Source organism: Notolabrus celidotus, chromosome 22, assembly GCF_009762535.1.
Source record: "Notolabrus celidotus isolate fNotCel1 chromosome 22, fNotCel1.pri, whole genome shotgun sequence".
NCBI classification, from domain to species: Eukaryota; Metazoa; Chordata; class Actinopteri; order Labriformes; family Labridae; genus Notolabrus; species Notolabrus celidotus.
Genome location: NC_048293.1, coordinates 11,227,157 through 11,246,167, shown reverse-complemented (window position 1 = coordinate 11,246,167; position 19,011 = coordinate 11,227,157). Strand labels below are relative to the sequence as shown.

The window sequence follows — 19,011 nt, the reverse complement described above, 5'->3', positions numbered from 1 at the left end:
GTAAAGCACTCATCAGTATTAACTAATCCCATTCAAACAGCACTGACACAGCCACCAGGGGCAGTTTGGGGTTCAGTGTCTTGCCCAAGAACACTTCAGCATCTGGACAGCGAGCATGAAAGCATGTTGAGAGACGACCGACTATCACTAAGCCACAGCCGTCCCTGATGTCTCATATACTGAGGTGAATGCAGAATTACTGAATCTGTGTTGCAAGTCTTAAATCACTTGTCTTTTGTGTGTTCATGCTCCACTACCGCCTCATTAAGCAACACTTTACTTTATAAAAACAAGAAAGAAAAGTGCAGTACTTGACTTCAATTAAAACATTGGAGTCAGAAACCTTAATAAGAAAAATTCCAACACAATCAAGAGCTCACAGCCAACATCAGCCAGATGATGACAATCAGAGGAGGGAGTGTAACAAATGTGCCAACAGCAAAATCCCCAATTCTCTGGGTGTGTGGGAGCAAATTAAGTTTAAGAGATTTTAGTCTTCTTCCATCTTCCTTTTGAAACAACCCATACTCCTACCTAAGCTGGTTAGGGATTCTCTTTATCTCTTTGTAACTCTCTCCACCCCATCCTCCTGCTTCATTTTCAGTGCTTTGGGGGAGCTGGGAGAGCTGCTGAGGGAAGGGGAAACAGGTGTTATTCATAAGCAAAATGAGGCAGAGCAACACTAACATAGCACAGCAGTTCCTAAAAAAACAAAGAGTAAAAGTAGGACAAGAAAACATTGTCAGTTATTATTAAGGACCAGTGTCGTGGTTGTCTGACTTTGAAATCTTGTTGTATTGAGGTTTTTCTTCTCTGGTATAAGTTACCCATTTCCACAGACAGTCATAAAAGCGGGGTCAGTGTTTGTTGATAAAATCTTTTCTGGAAGCTCAATCTCTGTTCTCAGGGTAAACTTGACCGAACCATCTTTTATAGGCAACTGACGAAAGGCAAAGGGGGCAGGAATTATTACCAAATGTGTAAGTTATGATGAACATGAGTGGAGATAAAGTACAAAATGAAATAGTTCTTCTTTGTGGATCCTGTTTAAACTTTGCTGCAACACGTTTGCACATTACAAAGTTTCATTTTGCCTAAAAATGACATGTCAGTGCTACACTGTGATGCGATTAGTAATCAAACGTGATGCTTTGTTAGGTTGTCAAACTGTTCTCATTGAAAGGATAAAAAAATGGTGAAGCATCCACAATATCATATTCTGTTTCCAACACTTCCAAGGATTACTTTCCATTTTGGGTGGCAGTGTTTCACGCAAACATACAGAATAACTTTGGTGGCAGTGACTCATCACTGTTTATTCTGCTTTACCTCTCTCTTTATTGTATCTCTCTCCACATCTCTCTCTCTAGCAGCAGTTATGTTTTACAAACTTGTACAAAAAAACCCAACTTGCACTGGATGCAGATTTCCATCGGAACAAGCCAGATACAATAACAAGCATCAATAAAACATGTCATACGTATGTGTACATTAAAGAGGAGGCATTACACATTACTCAGCGCATTTACAGAATGGGCGTTGAACCAGAGAATATCGGTGTCTTGGTTTCTCTGCAGACTGTGGTGGTTTGTCAGTACAGTTGGTGGCAAATTTCGAGCCCTTTGTACACAGCTATTCTGCTGCAGCACCAGAAACAAACTTCCATCACTTAACCCTGGTTTATATTTCTGTGGAGGATCAATGCTGTAGCCTGCGTAGCCCCCATACCGAGGCAGAGGCCTACGCGCAACTCCTCCAAAATATAACTATTAGTTGTACCAACTGCAAGCCCTGTGATTAGTCCGCTGGATGGCATTTTATTTCCTGTATTTACAGCACTTCAATATCAGGTTACAGCTCTAAATTAACATTATATTTTATTGTATTATCGTAACTAGGGATTTACCCAATTAATCAATGAATTGGTTGTTAAGAAATTACTCGAAACACAAATGTTTGTTTTCAATTTTCCGTCAAGTGGAACAAACATCATGTGGTCTCATATTACACTCAGCTATCAGGGAGGTGTTTTAAGTTTAAAGCATGTATCAAAGTGAATCAGCTGTTAAAGGTATTGCACACAGCAGAGACGCTCAGCTGGCAGCTGTTAGTATTATGAGCCTTCACATTATAAGATTATGTCCCAGAGAATATTTATATGAGCCTGATCGTTGATAATCAGTGTGTTAAACATGTACCTGTATTCAGTACCGTCAGTTATATGCATTTTGTTGCTGTAAAAAATATAATTTAGGGGGAAAAAATGTATTTGGCCTTGTTTTTGTCATAAGAATAACAATATTTGGCTTTATTGATTAATTAATAATTGATCGTTAACATTTTCAAAAATCGATCACAGAAAATATTTAAAATGTACATCCCTAGCGTCTTGTAATGTTGACAGAAGATTGAGAAATTCTCAGTTACACTTAAATAAGCTACTGTCACAAGTCTTTAACATACTTTAAAATGCACTCAATAGAAGTAGTTGATGATATACAAAATACCACCATGACTCTCAACTCAATTTTTACAGTTTATAAGAAATCTGGTTCTGCGCCTGTTTTCTTCCCACATGTCGTCTCACTTCATGTTCATGCAGGTGTCATTCGTATTCATGGTTTAGGACAACGTTGGACATTTTGAATCTAGATTTTCTCTGCAACTCCCTCCGCTGCTCCTGTTGAGCTCCTTCGCTCACACCTTCCCCCTCATTTATTTCCCACAGAGAAACACAGAACAACAACATGGCCGCCAGTATTAAGAGTTTGCTCCTAAAAAGGCAGTCTAATCATTTGTTTGGAACTGTTCCGCTTTGCTGCGTCAGACCTAAAATAGAAACCATGTCCAAAGTTTGTTGCAGCTAAAAGCGGCAGGACAACTAAATCACTTCAACATCTTTTTAAAAAAAAGGCATGCAGCCAAGTGGAATAAATGTCTCACTAAGTGATGCACAAGACAGCTGCAGCCCACAAACACTTGCTAAAAAGCAGCCAACATTAGCAGAATCTTTTTCCCTTTGCACTTGGTGTAAACGATGAAGGGATCTGGTGGATAGCGGTTTGTGATGCAGTATTGCTGCATATCGCTTAAGATATGGTGCCCATATATATACAGTGGTTTATCCACAACCTTAAAACTATCCACCCCCTGGCATGTGCTAACCAGCTGCAGGTATTTTGCAGAAGTTGCCCTGCCTCATCTGTAGAACCGAATGTGTGGAAAAATCACTAGAGAGCCACAGGAGATGAGACATTATTCCACTACCAAAGACCATGCAGCCTGACATGTGTCTGACTGTTCCCTTTATCAACAATGATTGGGCTTAGCAAGTGTCTGCCTCAAAACATCTTCATTTCCAGATGACAACGAAGGTGAGCTAACTGCCCATGGTCTAAAAACTTTTTTTTCTTACTACATTTTCATCCCGAAGCTTCCATAATCAAAGACAGAAAGAGAGCGAGCAAGCAGCAGTTGTCAGCTAAAGGGATATTGCACTGTTAAAGAAGACAATAGTGAAACAGAACATTTAAATGTTATTTCTTTATTGCGATTGTGCACTAAAGACGATAAACAAGTCTACACCTCTGCACAAACATGCAGAAAGGTAGGTTAGATTTGGTCTGTTTGCTGCTCATGTCCTACACTCTCCTCCTCAGGCACTACACTCCTCACTCTCCACACTTACAGGTCAGCTAATGCTGACGTTTGCTATGTTCTTTCAGCATCTAATTAAAACACAGGTTATGTTTAGGTCTGCTGCAGACAGACTTAGAGCAGAGGAGAGAGCAAGCGATGTCACCAAGACCGTTTATGTTTCCTAGTCGTTGACCTAGTCTGCAGAAAAGTAGCCACCTACATGCACATGTGGCTGTGTTTCCTGTGCTGTTATGAATTACCTGCTGCTACAGATGCTTTTGTTTATTAACTGTAAACTAACCCCAACTCTAACCCTAGCCTTAGGAGTGATCTCAGAAAGGCAGAAAACTAATGAAAAGACTTGTATTTGCAAGGTTTCATTTATAAGTGAGTTACTTAAAATATATATATTTACAGTAATGGCAAAATATGAAATGTTAGATTACTTTAAAATATATATATATATATCACGACACCCAATGAGTGCCTGGCGACCCCCACTTTGGGAACCCCTACTGTAGACCACTGATACCTCTTTTCGACCAACGCGAACCGGGTGCTCGCACTGGTTCGGAACTGGTTTAACTCGCAAACCAACACGGCACCCGTTTGTTTTTCCACCTTCTCAAGCCCGTGGAAGAGGCATGTCATGACGTCACATTCACGTGACCGCTTTTCCCAGCAGCGCTAGCACGAACGTTCCCTCACAACAACAACGATGGCGGACAACGGCAGCTTGTCTCCTCGGCTGACCGTTGCTTTGCCTTGGAATCCATTAGTCTTTTTTATTTGTTCGCTGCAGGACAATTTGGAAACGTTTGGTTAATGCTTTTGATCTCGCAAACCCGCCGCTCGCCCCTGAAGTAAGCGGTTCGCGGTTCTAGACCAGCAAGGAGTTGGAGCCGCTCTGGAACCGGCCGGGAGCTGGTTCACTCGCAGTCAAAACACAAAAAAACAGTTCTCAATTGAGAGCCGGTTCTGAACCAGCCCTGAAACTGCCTTGGTCGAAAGGGGGTATGACTGAGCCTCAAACCACTGCACAACCTTCAACTCACAAACAATGACCGCAAATGGAAATTAGAAAATACAGCGTGTGCAGATACACACACCAACACGCACTTCTCTGGATTATGAATGATAATCCAGAGTAAATATCTTATTCAAGCTATGGGTATACACTATGCTTGAGGACAACTATGATCTATTTTTTCTTTCATCACTCCCCACAGTATGTCAAAGTTGGTCTGCATTCAGAGTCATTTCTGTACATGCACTGTGTAACTGGAAATGAAAAATATCTAAATTAACTATTTGGGTTCAGGGAAGTTCAAAATTCTGGTATCATGTAAACTTAAGCCCCAATACAATTTTTGTTTCTTGATAAATATTATTGGTATGAAAAAATATTTTAACAACCTTGTATGTTCAAAATGAACCTGAAATCTCTGAAATAGATTTCTTAATCTGAAAACACTGCCCCATTTGCATAATAAAACCCCTCACATGGTGGCTCTGCAGCAGGAAGATAATTAGCAAATGCTGGTAACATGACATACAACCTCACGTCTGTGCAAATAAAAATTGGGCCAGTTTTTCTTTATTTTTTTGTCACAACCGACTGAGCTTGTTGCTTTTATTTCACCACAGAGCGTTCCCTAGAGAGCAAAACGTAACTAAAGAGAGAGAATAGCATGAGCTGTGGAAACGAAAGGTTGCTAACCCCTACAACCTTCTTATCCTCAACTGTTGAAATGAAATCTTTACTGACTGGATACCTGTTGTACGAGTGATCTCATCTGTGCTGATTAGATGAACAGAGGGTTCAAACAGACAGGAAAACAAGGCTTTTTGCAGATTACTGTGATTTCAACGCAAGTTTGTTGTTCACAACATATTCTTCTGTCCTTGGGACACTTGGACAGTGAGATTTAGGGATGGGCAGTTCAAGCTAAAATAAGATAATATTAGATATATTAGATATTCACTGGCATCTACTTGGCAATTGTTTGTAATCGATCTGAAGAGTGTTTTTGTAGGGTCCAGCCCTCTGACCAGTTTGAAAGATTAAGTAGAGACAACAGTGACCAACACACTTGTTGCGCCCAAGTGTAAACAGTAAAAGTAAACACTCCACGGGACACCGTTCCATTAACGGTCCATTTGTATGGCAGTCCATTAACCAGAACCGGGACCAGGTGCTGCTAGATAGCGTCTGTCTCACCCTTCATGTCGATGTTTGTGTGATGCGGCAGCATTCCGCATATGTTAACATTTCCAGCTATGCTCAGTCTCTGGGATTATCTCCGTTTCTCAATCGCACACCACTACACATGCATTTCCAGCGCCTGTCACTCATGTTTTCTTCTTATTTTCCTATTTAATGTAGTTACCATTCTTCTTCTTCTGTTACTTAATGCAGGGATACCATATTACAACCAGGCACTGGTGAAAATGAGGAAAAAATGTACTTAAAGTGAGATAATAATCGCAATAACTCCGATTTTTAATAAGTGAACAAAATTTCCAGCATTTGAAAATCATGTCCCATCCCTAGTGAGTTTAAAACATCCTTTTAGTTTATAATGCATCAGAGATGCAGCATGGGTACATAGCAGGACTACTGATCAGGTGTGACCTATGAAGGGGGGTTGTTTTGATGATAGGAAACCAACTTTGATGCCCAAACAACAAAAAGAATGATTGTTCATTTTCAAGCATACTGATTTCCAGTTTCGGAAAGCGGAAGTAACGACCAAACTGATAGCAAAACTGCTTCAGTAGCATCACTTATGATTTAAAAAGTTAAGAGGTGGTTTATATATATAATTTAATAATTTTCACAGCCCTTAAAAACAAGGTGCCCCTTGTCAAAAAAAAGAAGCGGAACATTAGCACTGTGCATCGTGGGAAAAAGTATGCAAGGTAGACTGGTCTGCGGCATACTGATAAATTTCCTCATGATCCTGGTAGTTTTGGCATTCTGCAGATTTTGCTCTTTCACATACTGCATACAACATACTGAATTTTGACCAAATCAGTATGTACTACTAGTGTAGTAGGCAAAACAGCCCTTGTTTGGGGTTTTTCAGTGTGCAAACAAAGCACTGAATTAAGTCAAAGTCATTGTCAAATCCAGGATGTCAGGTAAGTAAGAACAATCTTCAAAATAAGTTCATTGCATAAAAAAGTTGTATGCCCCATGTCCACTAATTTAACTTCAAAAAATAGAAAAATAACATTTTCATATGTAAACAGAAGATTTTGACTTGGTGAAGCTGACAGTGCACTCATCTGTCCCAAAGGACTCCTTCCTCATTCATGATGCACTTGGGTTTTGCTCAAGTCTCAACAGAATGGTTGTTAAATTTGGAATTAGCCCAAAAAAACAAACATAGGCTGAGATTCATTAGGCTTACACATTCTGACTTACTCTAATCCAAATTCCTCAACCAGCCAACTAAACGTACAAAACACCAGTCAGCTTTATTGGGCCTCTAAAGGTATTTTGACTTAATACTTGATGTTTATTTTACAACTGAACATAATGTGACATTCTCTACAAAGAGTAAAAACAAGATTATCAGTTGTCTAATGAGCTGATCAAATCAGTCATTAGGGGATCCCCAGTTTACAAAACTACAACTAAAGCATACAGCTGCTCATAGCTTGATTTTAGTGTTTCATATTTGACATCAGCCAACAAAGTGTATTCACATTTCATCTTTGAGGGTAAATTGATATTTCTTCTTCTGCGTGTCTTAAATGTATTAATTCAATTGACCACATAATTGCCATAATACACATAACATATAGATGCTTACAAAATGTTTAAAAAGCTGTTTTGGAGTATTCACGTGACATGCTGCTCTTACTTTGATTGTGTTATGGCCTGTTATGTACAGTGGCCCCTTAAGTGCTTATCCCAACAGCAATTCAGAAAACACTACGACATTAACCAAACCTGAAGGATAGACCAGTCCAATCAGCGACGAGTCATGTCCCCGGAGGGTACCTATTCTTACGGTTTGGTTAATGTCGTAATGTTTTCTGAATTGCCGTCGTGTTTTCTATTTTGTGCTAGAGTTTTCTGAATTGCCGTTGTGTTTTCTGAACTGCCGTTGTGTTTTCTATTTTGAGCTAGTGTTTCCTGAATTGCCGTTGTATGTTCTGATTTGCCGTTGTGATATGCACCTCAGGGCCACCAAAGTTATGTCACCCACTTAATATTTCAAATAAGTACTGCACCCACTATCTTTCAACCTAAGTTTGATCTTTATGTTTCCATCTTTGTGAATGCAGGTTATGGAGGGAATTTTCCAGGCATTTCCTTTTTGTTACCATTTTTTTTATTTTCCCTTTACCTGCCTCATCCTTCAGTACCAAATACTTACTTTTATGGCCTTGATTCCTGACTTGGTGATCTGTGTCATCTTGGCCTTGGAGATGGGCGGCTTGTACTCATTTAATGAGTACAGCTGAAAATAGGAGACAACGGAGAGCATCTTAAATTATACAGTCCAACATCAGAAAATAAAGAGTCATCCAAAGGATTACATTACTAACTAAAATAAACAAGCAGCAGTCCAAAGCATTAACCCTTATTGTTTGTACGCTTTGCCACAAAAATTGCTCAGACCATCATCTTGGATTGTTTGTGGTCAGGAAGCCACCATATTTAATTGAAGACGATGTATAGAGGGCTTGCCTCTGATTTAGGTAATACAGATAGAATGTTAAACACGGGACACACACTAAAACTGGAGCTGATACCAAATATTTAGCTCATGTGTTTTAAGCTACCAATCGTGGATTCAAAGTGTGTTTGATGCTAAAGGACAGACTGGTGTCAATGCAGACAACGGTCGACGTGACGCTGTTAGCCCTCCAAATGCTAACAATAATGCTAGGTTATCTCGTCTTTCATACTTAGTGCACATATGCACCAGAAACATATATAAAGCCACACTGTATTATGTAGCAACAATAATACAGCCAATTGAAGGCAGGTGTCGAATATTTGAGTCACATTCATCGCAGTTTGCTAGCTAGCCATGTTACCACGCATCTGAGGCGGGTTTGCTAACTTGTAGCTAGTTAGCTAGTTACCATTCGCACCAGTCTGTCGAAAATGTGTGCTCATAGTTTGTTGACCTTACACGATACGTGTAGGGATATATATTGGAGGTACAACTCAAGCATACCCATTTAATGTAAATTAGACATGAAATGACTTCACATTCTGGCTGTATAGCTGTGCACAGAGAGCGGCCTTTTCAAACTAACCTATTCTCCCTCTCTGCTACTTGATGCTAGTGTTAGCCAATTCGCTGTAAGATACATTCTGGTCTAAATATGTTTACATCTTTGTAATGGTTTCAAACAAACCTCATTGTTAAATGATTTGACGGCCTCCATAGTGTTGTTTAGCGGCTTGCAGGTTACTGTAAATATTTACAGATATCTCCTCAATAACCGGTTCGAGACATGCATGCTCGACGATTGGTGAGATGGAGGAGACTGCCAATATGGCGCATAACCTCGACGGGAAATCTGCAGTTACCGGCGACTCCTAGTGTCACCATCGGGACATTACAAGATGAACGTCACATGGACTGCTGTACCGAAATATACTGAGTAGATAGTCTATGGCAGGGGTGTCAAACTCATTTCAGTTCAGGGGCCACATACAGCACAAGTTAATCTGAAGGAGGCCGAACCAGTAAAATCAAAACATAATAACCTATAAATAACAACAACTCTACATTTTTCACCTTGTTTTAGTGCAAAAAAAGTACAAGTACACTCTGTAAATGTTCACATTTAATGAACAATCTTTCTACAAAAACAGCTGTTGTATTTTTGGCCATGATGAGTCTCATAGTGGGCAGAATATTTTACTCTGAAAGCCCTGAAATCTGCTGTGAACACACCAAACACACAGGTTGCCCATCCACCTGACACAGAGTGTAATGTTTACTGCAAAAGAACAAATACATTATAATAATGAAGAAGGTGGGCTGCAAGGTGGTACAGTGGGCAGCGCTGTTGCCTCACAGCTAGAAGGTTACTGGTTCGAATCCTCGGCCGGGCGGGTGCCTTTCTGTGTGGAGTTTGCATGTTCTCCCCGTGCATGCGTGGGTTCTCTCTAGGTACTCTGGCTTCCAATTGACAATCCAAAAACTTGCTCAGGTTGATTGATCACTCTAAATTGCCCGTAGGTGTGAGTGTGTGCATGAATGGTTGTCTGTCTCTCTGTGTTAGCCCTGTGATAGGTTGGCGACCTGTCCAGGGTGTACCCTGCCTTCCGCCCAAAGCCAGCTGGGATAGGCTCCAGCCCCCTGTGACCCCCAACGGGATAAGCGGTCAAGATAATGGATGGATGGATAATAAAGAAGGTAAAATTGACTATTGTGGACCCCTCAGCTCCAGCATGAACAGTTTGCTTGCTGGACAGTTGTATGAAGGGGGGTAGTGCTAGTGTTAGTAGTTAGTGGATCATCTTATAGTGCTCTAAAAAGTCTTTATGAATCTCAACCGGATTATGCAAATAGCATGTCATCTATTTTCTCACTTGTAGAAAAAAAGTTTTCTTCTCTTTGTTGGTTTTGTATTACTTATATATAATTTGTTAACTTGTGTTGAACAAAGACATTCAGAAAATATGCAATAAAAAAGTTGAATGACAAAAGTTATTAAAAATAGTACATTTTACCCATTATAGTAAAAGATATCAACAAAAATAGTAGCTAACCTTGAAATAAAGCCTTGAAAGTAGAAAATGTGATGAGTTTTCTGCCCTTCTTTTTGCCAGATGACTCCTAAGTTTAGGGTTAGTGAGCAGTTAATCATCAAAAGCATCAGTAGCAGTAGGTTAATTTACAAAGGTACAGGAAACAGCCACATGCTCAGATAGGTAGGGTAAATGAAGCCACATTAAATCACTTTGAGGGACAGTGGGGGTCACAAGTCTTCAGCACCTATATTTTGGGGGTTGCGGGCTGAAATGTTTGGGAGCCCCTGCTCTTGTTTGCTGCTGTAACTCCATGAATTTCCCCGTTGTGGGACGACTAAAGGAGTATCTTATCTTACACAGACAAACTAACAAACTGGTTTCTCAAACTACACTCGAGATCAAAGAAAATAAAACATCCATGTGAAACAATTTTCATTTTTCATTTATAATGCATGGGGTCAGTATCTGTTTAAAAATACTACAGGGTTTGGGTTCACTTGCCATTAAGAGCAAAGGAGGGTCTGGCTCAAAGAATAGTACTAGAGTTGTTGTTTTTCCTGAGAATGAGTGAACATACATCATGTGTTTATATCCAGGTGAACCCTACAACCTTTATCAAATAGACATTATATACCATATCATTAAAATTAGTTAGTACTATAGTCTTTGCAACAGTTGCAGTAGACTAGGAGGTCAGATGTTATTGTGGTAAAAAACAACTCTGGAGCATGTCTGCGTTGAGATTGAAATTCTTCATTTAGACAAAACAATGTTTGGTTCTGTTAAGTAAAATACACAGCTTAAGCATTCCTACTGTAACAACGTATTGTTCAGTATGACTTAAAATTAAACTCCACTGAAATAGATTTGACACTTAAACATCTTAAAATGTTATGACTTGGAACCAACATTTATTCTGTTAGTGCAGGCACTTGTGTTCAGCCTGGATAGTCTTGATGGTAAGTATGACATTATAATTTCTAAAGACACAACACAAGTCATTAAACTTAGTTACAGAAAGCATTTGTAATAGGCAGTGAGGGTGCATGGCACCAATAATGGACTAAAAACAGTTAAAAAATGTGTTAACCACAGATAAGACAAAACATACTTTTAAAAGAAGTGTTTCAATGCAGAGAAAAATGGACCCATTATTTAAATGTACTCCATAATTCAAAATACAATACAGTTTATGCACAGGTTTACAGAATTACAACATTAAAACAACTGTGTGTAAAATTGGCTGATCTTACACCTATAACAACTGAAGGAATACTATAACACATTTCACATTTAATGTGATCTGCTTATCACAAAATTTCTAAGCCGTATTGACTAACTTTGTACACACTTAGCAGATCCAGATACTTGTTGAATAGCACTTTAAAACCACTGGTGTAACAGCAGTAGTCCTAACTGTATGTAGCAACAGTGTGTGTGCATGTGTGTTTGGTCAGAATACGAGATGTTGAAGTTCTTTGAGTCCAGATCACAGTTGAAACTGTATTCAAGAGTCTTTATAAACTGGTCTCAGCCAGTGGAGCAGCCATATCCGATGCTACAGCTTTTGTGGACTCTGATGCCCCCTGCTGGTCTGGTTTAACACAGATCTCCTGCACCAAGGGTGCATTGGCTTCCTTCCACTGTCTGAACTTGCATGAGTTGAACTCTGGGTCAGACAGCATCTGTTCTATTGCCTGTAGGTCTGCCTCCTTTGACTGTGACAGAGAAGAAGGGAATAATAAGTGAAAAGCGTACTAAAATATATCAGACAAAAGTATAAGAACAGCAGAAAGAGTTAAAAAAGCTCTGTGATTTAGAAAATGTACCTTTAATGTGCTGTTGAGAGTCCTGATACGGTGTAGTCTGTCATTGACGGTTTGGTTTTTACAGCGCTTTATAAACGAGGCCCTGAACTCCCTTCTTGTGGATGGTTTACGATCTCCTATTGGTGAGAGGCTGGCCTCTTTTAGATGAATATACAGCTTCTCCATCTCATCCGAGCTGTTTGCATCATGCACTGCAACAAGAGAAGAGTTTAGAGAGAGAGTTTATTTTCATAATTCTATTGATCATAAACACAAATCCTAAAAACTCTGACTAACAACATGTTCTGCATGCAAAAGTCTCACCTTCCTCTTCAGCTCCTGAAACACCCGGTGCCTCCTCCCCCTCCGCAGTTGGACTTTCCCCCTGGAGAGTTGAGCTCTCCAACGCTTCAGAATGATCTTCTTCTTCCTCTGTCTCTTCTTGTGGAGGCTGATGTGAGTGTACTTGAACTGAGCACACCACTGCCGTTTCACCTGTAGGAGGGGCCGCCTGTGAGACCAGGTCCATCCAAGACTGCCGGTGTTTAGCTAGTGAGGAGGAGGAGCTCTGTGAGGTCATGGTGCTGACAGGGGATGAGAGGGAACCGTTTGCTTCGCTTGGGACTGCGGCGGAGTAAGGGGGAGGAAGAGTACCCTGAAAGATAAATACACCACTGTTAGCTTTAATATTGTTCCATCATTTTAAAGTGTTTTTTACATTTGGAAAAAAAGGTCAATCATGTTTATTTTTTTATTGACCACACTGGCTGGAGTACCCTTCTTATATAACCACAATACAGAGCAAATGTACGCCTCTGGTAGTGTTGTGGCTGATGGAGCAGTGTTGAATGTTCGTATCGAGAGACATGACTGACCTGATGTGTGCTACCAGGTGGATCAGATGCATCCACAGAGTCCCGCAGGGTTTGTTCAGAGTATGGCGGCGGGGGAATTTCTGTGCTTTCAGCCTCTTCATGGTCACTGGCTTCACTATAACACTCTGCAGGGACACACATACAAAATACACAAAATCAGATTCCGTCAAATCCCCAGATACTCTCAGGATTTTTATGTAAGAACATAACAGGTAACAACAAAACAAGTCCAACTTTCAAGAGGTGCTCACCGGCTGTAGAGCTTCGCTCTTCTGGCTCGTACTGAATAGAGGCGAGTCCGAGCTTATTCAACCATCTAGAACAAAGTATTATTAATCTTAAACGTGTGGCAAAAGGGGGCAATATATTTATATACAATATTGTACTGTTATGTGACTTACAAGTTCATCTCCTCATGGCTCTCAGCAGCAAAATAAAACATCATGACCTGTGGGTGGCAGGCTTTAAATGCACTGTGAGAAAAGCAAACAGAAAGAGCAGTTCAGGCAGGATCAGCACAAAAAGAGCAACAGAGTGAAGACAAGTTCTTACTGGAGTTTTCTCAAACTGTGATTTAAAACTTTGCTCCATACGTCCCATAACAGATGCCCCTTTTTAAAATTTGAGTAGGGGTGGTTGTGCATGCTACCAGATTAGGTTAAACCATAAAGTGAATGTAGAGTCGTTAAATATGAGCTTACTGTTTCTTTTTGCACTCTATGGCTCTGTCAATCATGAAGTTGGTGAGGTCAATATAGCCTTCAGCCTTTTCTGCCTGCAACACACACAGTGAACAAGAATGAGCGTTAAATAAACTGATAACTTCAAACCACATCCTGACACAATGACACCTGCCGTTGAATTGCAGTACACTACTTCTGCTATTTTCCTCCTGCCATGTGATGGTGACATACAGCAGATCTGACTGAAGTCATCATGCCGGTAAATCAAGCACGTCAGTTCTGATGTGTGTGTAAGAGTCTGATGGGCCATTAGTGACACCGTCACATTCAGGAAACACAGTGACACTGCTCGGCGGTTTCTGTAGTGACAGGCTGGCAGGGAGACAGCTGTGGCAGAGACGAGAATGACTCATCTGCAGCCTGCAGTGCCGGACACTGTGTCCGTATCAGTGATTCAATAAATGCATCTGTGATGTGTAGAAAGGTTAATGCTGTAAAGCTGTATTCTGGTTCTGGAAGTACACTACTAAAGTAGAGAGACACTGGGACACTGAAGCCCAAATTGAAAGGAAAGCCATCAAGGAATGAAAATGTGTGAATTTGATTTGTTGGGTCTGGATTGGGAAGATGGAACTGTACATAGCAAACTCTACAATAATGTGTGTGTATGAAAGTGTGAATTTTATATGATCTGAAATAGTGGTTGGTAGACTAAAAAGGCCTGTATGTATGTATGTATGTATGTATGTATGTATGTATGTATGTATGTATGTATGTATGTATGTATGTGTGTATGTGTGTTTGTATGTATGTATGTATGTATGTATGTATGTATGTATGTATGTATGTATGTATGTATGTATGTATGTATGTAACTTTTGGTACAGATCCAAAATGAACAGACTCAAATGCACACCACTCTGAAGTGCGAGTGACCGCATTTTAACTGGAAGCAGATTGAGTCATAATCAGAAGCACCCTGATACGGTGATTGTGTCTGGCTTTAATAAACTGAAAGATGATGAGGTTTTAATGACAGTGACATTTATTTTCTTCTGTTATAATCTTTGAATTTGATCATACAGCTTCAAGGAAATGTTAAATTAAATCTGTTATTTTTCAAGCAGTCAAAATAACCAAAAGAAAGCACACAAAAAAACAACTACTAATAATGATCCTGATTGGTCCCTCATTCAACAGTGTACCACACGTTTTTTTCACAAGGAATTACCAAACACACAGAGCCATGATAACATGTGGTGATGTGTCCTTCTGACAGGAAAACTGGGGTCAGTGTAGTTCAACCCGAGTTGCTATAAGACTCACTACAGAACCTAAAGATAGAAAATTGCACCTGACTCTTTTGAAATCATCTTTGTTTCTGATTCTTATCATTGCATTCAATTGTTACACAACATTTATGTAATCATTCATTTTTTTTGACAGAAATTGTTGCACAATTGTGTGAACCACAAGAGTTCACAGATACGTATCAATTATATCCAACAATGCATTTCTTGGTAGTTAAATAAAAAGCAAAATAATTTAAGAGACAAATTAAATCCATAAACTGAACATTATTTGAGTCGCTCATGGTTTGTGTATCTAGAGCTCCACCATTCAAACATGTGTCCTTCATAAATAGTTGTATCTGATGAAAGGGGCCGTTTACTCACCAGTTGGTTGGCGTACCAGTAAAGAGCTGTCTTCTTCAGCACAAACCAGTACTTCTTCCACTTGATACCCAGGAAACCTTTTCCCTCCTTCTTCCTGTACAGCCATCCCTGGTGATCCGGCTGACCCAGCTCTTTGACAGAGATCCGTCTCCTGCTCATTGAACAGTTGCCTGCGCACAGAAAACACACAAACATGAAGCTACAACTAAATGCAACTAAAGCTCTACAGGAATCAAGAAATTGCAGAGGCTAACATCCTGAAGTGAACAGTCAAAACTTTTCCATTAGAGAACAAAACAGGCCACTGCATTCAGTCAATAACTTATCGAGCTCTAAAAATAACACAGAACAAACCCACAGACCATCCACAACAGTCATCACCAGAGTTCTACTGCCACATTCAACCTACCTATTCCAGTAATACAAATTCAGAAGTAACAATTATCATAACAAAAGCAAAAAAAGAAGAATCCAAGACACAGCTTCAGAGAACTCAAATAGAGACAAACTGAAGTGAAAGTAGCTGAGCGTCTAAAAGCCCTCTGCACACACCAATTGCCTTGGCACTTTATTCACGCCCCCAAAGGGTCAAAATTACAGCTGAGGGCGCACAAAGAGACAGAGTGATGAGAGCTCATGGGCCACATCTTACCTCCTCGGCTCTTCTTTTTGGATTTATGTCGAAGGGAGACCTTTGGGAGGAGAGCAGACGATGCAATTGTTAGGTCAGAGAGTCAGAAGACACCTTAGCAGGCTCAGAAGACGGGTCTGTGCTGAACATCCTGTTTGTCATACGTGTCACATGCGTTTTGTCTCCACTCTTCTCTGTATCTCCACACTCATTAACACACCCCCTCTCTCTGACACTCTCATCTGTGACCTGACTCTCTGTCTTGTGGTTTGTCTTTCTTTTTCTTTGGTTCTTGTTGCTGTCTTTGCTCTTTCATGAATAAACATAAATGCTAAGGGAAATGAAACTTACCATCCTGTGGAGAAAAACAGCCATTTTCGCTATACAAATTTAACTTTATAATAATAAAATAAGAGAAGGAGAAGTAGTTCCACCATTAAAGGAGAGCAAGGTTTCTATTTAGTTAGTGGTGGAAAACAAAACAAGCTTAGCCTGAGTAAATGTCACCATCAAAAAAAGGAAGAGAGACTTACTGGGTTGTAATCATCAGCAGCCATAGAAGGGGGTACAGATATGGGGAACGCAGCCTGTTGGAGGGAAACAGAGGATACACCTGAAGATACGTAGGTTGACAGTAGGAGGCTACTAACCAAAAGATAAATATGCACAACATTTACAGGTTTCTGTTCCAGCACAACAAGGGGAAGTGACATCATGGGCGGACAAGCACGAACAATGTAACTCAAATTAGTTTTTTTCTCTTTTGCTGAGTGAAAACACAAAATAAAAAAGAAGAGAGATATGTTATTTCATTTCTCCAAGAATGGGAACTGTGCCAGAAAATACTAAGAAAACAAAAAAAGTTACCTCTCACAATGATTCCTGTCAGCAGTTCTGCATATGACACATGCCTGCCTACTCTTATTAAAATAAATTACAATCAAAACACCCCCTTCAGGTATCACATCTGAGAAGATATATTTGAGTCATGTTAAGCACAGACAAAAATGTGTTTTGCAATTCATTAACCCTTCGAACAGTGACATTTTGAGACATCCAAGTCCGCATTATTGACCAACTTCCCCTGCATAGTCAAGTTCCTTATTTTCCAAGTGAGAACAGCCAGAGAGAAACAGAGAAAATGTCACTGACGACCAACGAGTGATTACTAATTCTAAATAAATGTTCACAATTCAGTTTTTTATGATCTTAATATTGTAAATAATTTCACATTAATTGAAAATCTAAACCACCTTTACCCTTCTTTGTAGATTTGAATTATCCAAAGAGGGATTTCATGATACCACAGAGATATAAAACTTGGTCAGATTGAGCCCCATCCAAAAACACACTGCCTTGATGTCAGGAAATGTAACATAACAGGTGGCCATGTGGTCACAGGGTCCTTGCGTTGAACTATGCAGTACGCATTCTACCACTCCCCACAATCTCAATCAAAGTCTCCAGAACTGCGAAAGAAGAGAATACTCACACCTGAATCTCTTAAAACTTCAAGTCTGAACACCTTAGCTGGTTTAAGTATCCTCTGTTACTCCAAAGAGCTCACACGACGACAGCAAACATTGACAGCACAGATCTTCACTTAAACTCTGGTAAATGTGTGTGTGTGTGTGTGTGCGTGTCTGTGTCTTGCACAACACAAATGCATCATTTCTTGTTTTCCGGGTGTTTGAGTGAACTGACTGCTGGCGAGAGATGCATGATGATCACCACAGAAACCACAGCACAAACCTGACAGTAGAGGTGTGTGTTAACTAAGTTCCTGTATGATCAATTTTTCACAGCTGTGAAAGGTTATGTGTGGTTTTAGTTATGAGATTAGGCTACATATTAAAAGGCTATTTGCAGAATTAGATGTAATTTTAACAACTAATTGATTAAATATGCAGTTTAATGGGCCACTGCCAATATTCCATAGCAATTTTATTTATAAAGCACATTGCATTACACATAAGTTCAATGTGCTTTACATGGAGAATTAAAAACATATTTCCAAAAAATAAATAGAATAAATAAAAACAGAAAAACAATAAATACACCCAACATATATCAGACACAGCAAATTGCTGCTGCACATGCATCCAGTCACATCAGTCATTATATCCTTCATACGCTTGAGAATATATATATGTTTTCTGTCTTTTTTTTAAAGTGGAGACAGTTGTTATGGACCTGATGTCAGCAGGCAGTTTGTTCCAAAAAGATGGACCACAGTAACTAAAGGCTCCTTCACCAGACTTTGATTTGACTCTGGGTACATTTGGAAGACTTGCACCTGCTGACTTAAGGATCCTGGTTGGGTTATACACTGTGAGCAAGTCAGAGATGTACTGGGGAGCTGAACCATTGAGTGCTTTATGGACTAATAATAGGATTTTGAAATGGATTCTGTATTTAACGGGGTGCCAGTGAAGTGTTTTGAGAACTGGGGTGATCATATTTTCTTGTGTGTCAGGATTCTAGCTGCTGTGTTCTTCTGGATGAGTTGGAGCCGTCCTATGGAGTGTTTGGATAGACCTGTGTACAGTGCGTTGCAGTAATCTAACCGGGTTGATTTGAATGAGTAGACTCAGTTTTGGATATGAATAATTGGAGTTTGGAGATGTTTTTTAAATTGTAAAATTATGTTCTATAAACTAAGATGTAGTTGGATCTTCTTCCTCTGGGTTTTTGGGCCGCGCCGACAACTATTTCAGTTTTTCTGAGTTTAGTTTGAAAAAGTTTGAAATCATCCAACAGTTGATATCGTTTATGCAGTTTAGTAGTTTCTTGACAGGACTGAGATCATTGGATGAGAGGGAATGCACATTTTGTCTTTTCCTTATTATCCCCTTTGAAGACAGTAAAATATCTATGTAGGTGCAGGAGTGGGAGTAGGTGGTAGGAACTTCTTGGTTAAGGATGTAAACTTTGGGACAGATTAGAGTTACTAATAGAATTTGAAG

At 39.8% G+C, this 19,011-nt stretch overlaps 2 protein-coding genes across 6 annotated transcripts in view; both read right to left on the bottom strand.

Annotated features, from left to right (window-relative positions):
* scaf8 (SR-related CTD-associated factor 8) overlaps positions 1–9,303 on the bottom strand; it is a 37,642-nt gene extending 28,339 nt beyond the window's left edge. Inside the window, exons 1-3 of one of the 3 annotated variants that reach the window (XM_034674865.1) lie at positions 9,025–9,215; positions 8,031–8,114; positions 535–629 (exon numbers count right to left, since the gene is read on the bottom strand). Coding sequence is in view for 2 of the 3 variants with exons in the window: in XM_034674863.1 (XP_034530754.1) it covers positions 8,031–8,114; positions 9,025–9,054 (114 nt within the window). In the remaining variant the exon portion in view is untranslated. Of the gene's footprint in view, positions 1–534; positions 630–8,030; positions 8,115–9,024 lie in introns of all 3 variants that reach the window. The other 2 variants (XM_034674863.1, XM_034674864.1) reach the window with 2 other exon arrangements.
* A 1,802-nt stretch (positions 9,304–11,105) lies between these two features.
* The window catches only part of cnksr3 (cnksr family member 3), a 47,594-nt gene continuing 39,688 nt past the window's right edge, over positions 11,106–19,011 (bottom strand). For all 3 annotated transcript variants that reach the window (XM_034674570.1, XM_034674572.1, XM_034674573.1), the window contains 10 exons: positions 16,579–16,632; positions 16,067–16,106; positions 15,415–15,584; positions 13,757–13,830; positions 13,457–13,528; positions 13,307–13,371; positions 13,056–13,180; positions 12,505–12,835; positions 12,202–12,392; positions 11,106–12,090 (listed from right to left, as the gene is read on the bottom strand). In XM_034674570.1, coding sequence (XP_034530461.1) covers positions 11,890–12,090; positions 12,202–12,392; positions 12,505–12,835; positions 13,056–13,180; positions 13,307–13,371; positions 13,457–13,528; positions 13,757–13,830; positions 15,415–15,584; positions 16,067–16,106; positions 16,579–16,632 — 1,323 coding nt within the window. In that variant the 3' untranslated portion in view covers positions 11,106–11,889. The remainder of the gene's footprint in view (positions 12,091–12,201; positions 12,393–12,504; positions 12,836–13,055; positions 13,181–13,306; positions 13,372–13,456; positions 13,529–13,756; positions 13,831–15,414; positions 15,585–16,066; positions 16,107–16,578; positions 16,633–19,011) is intronic.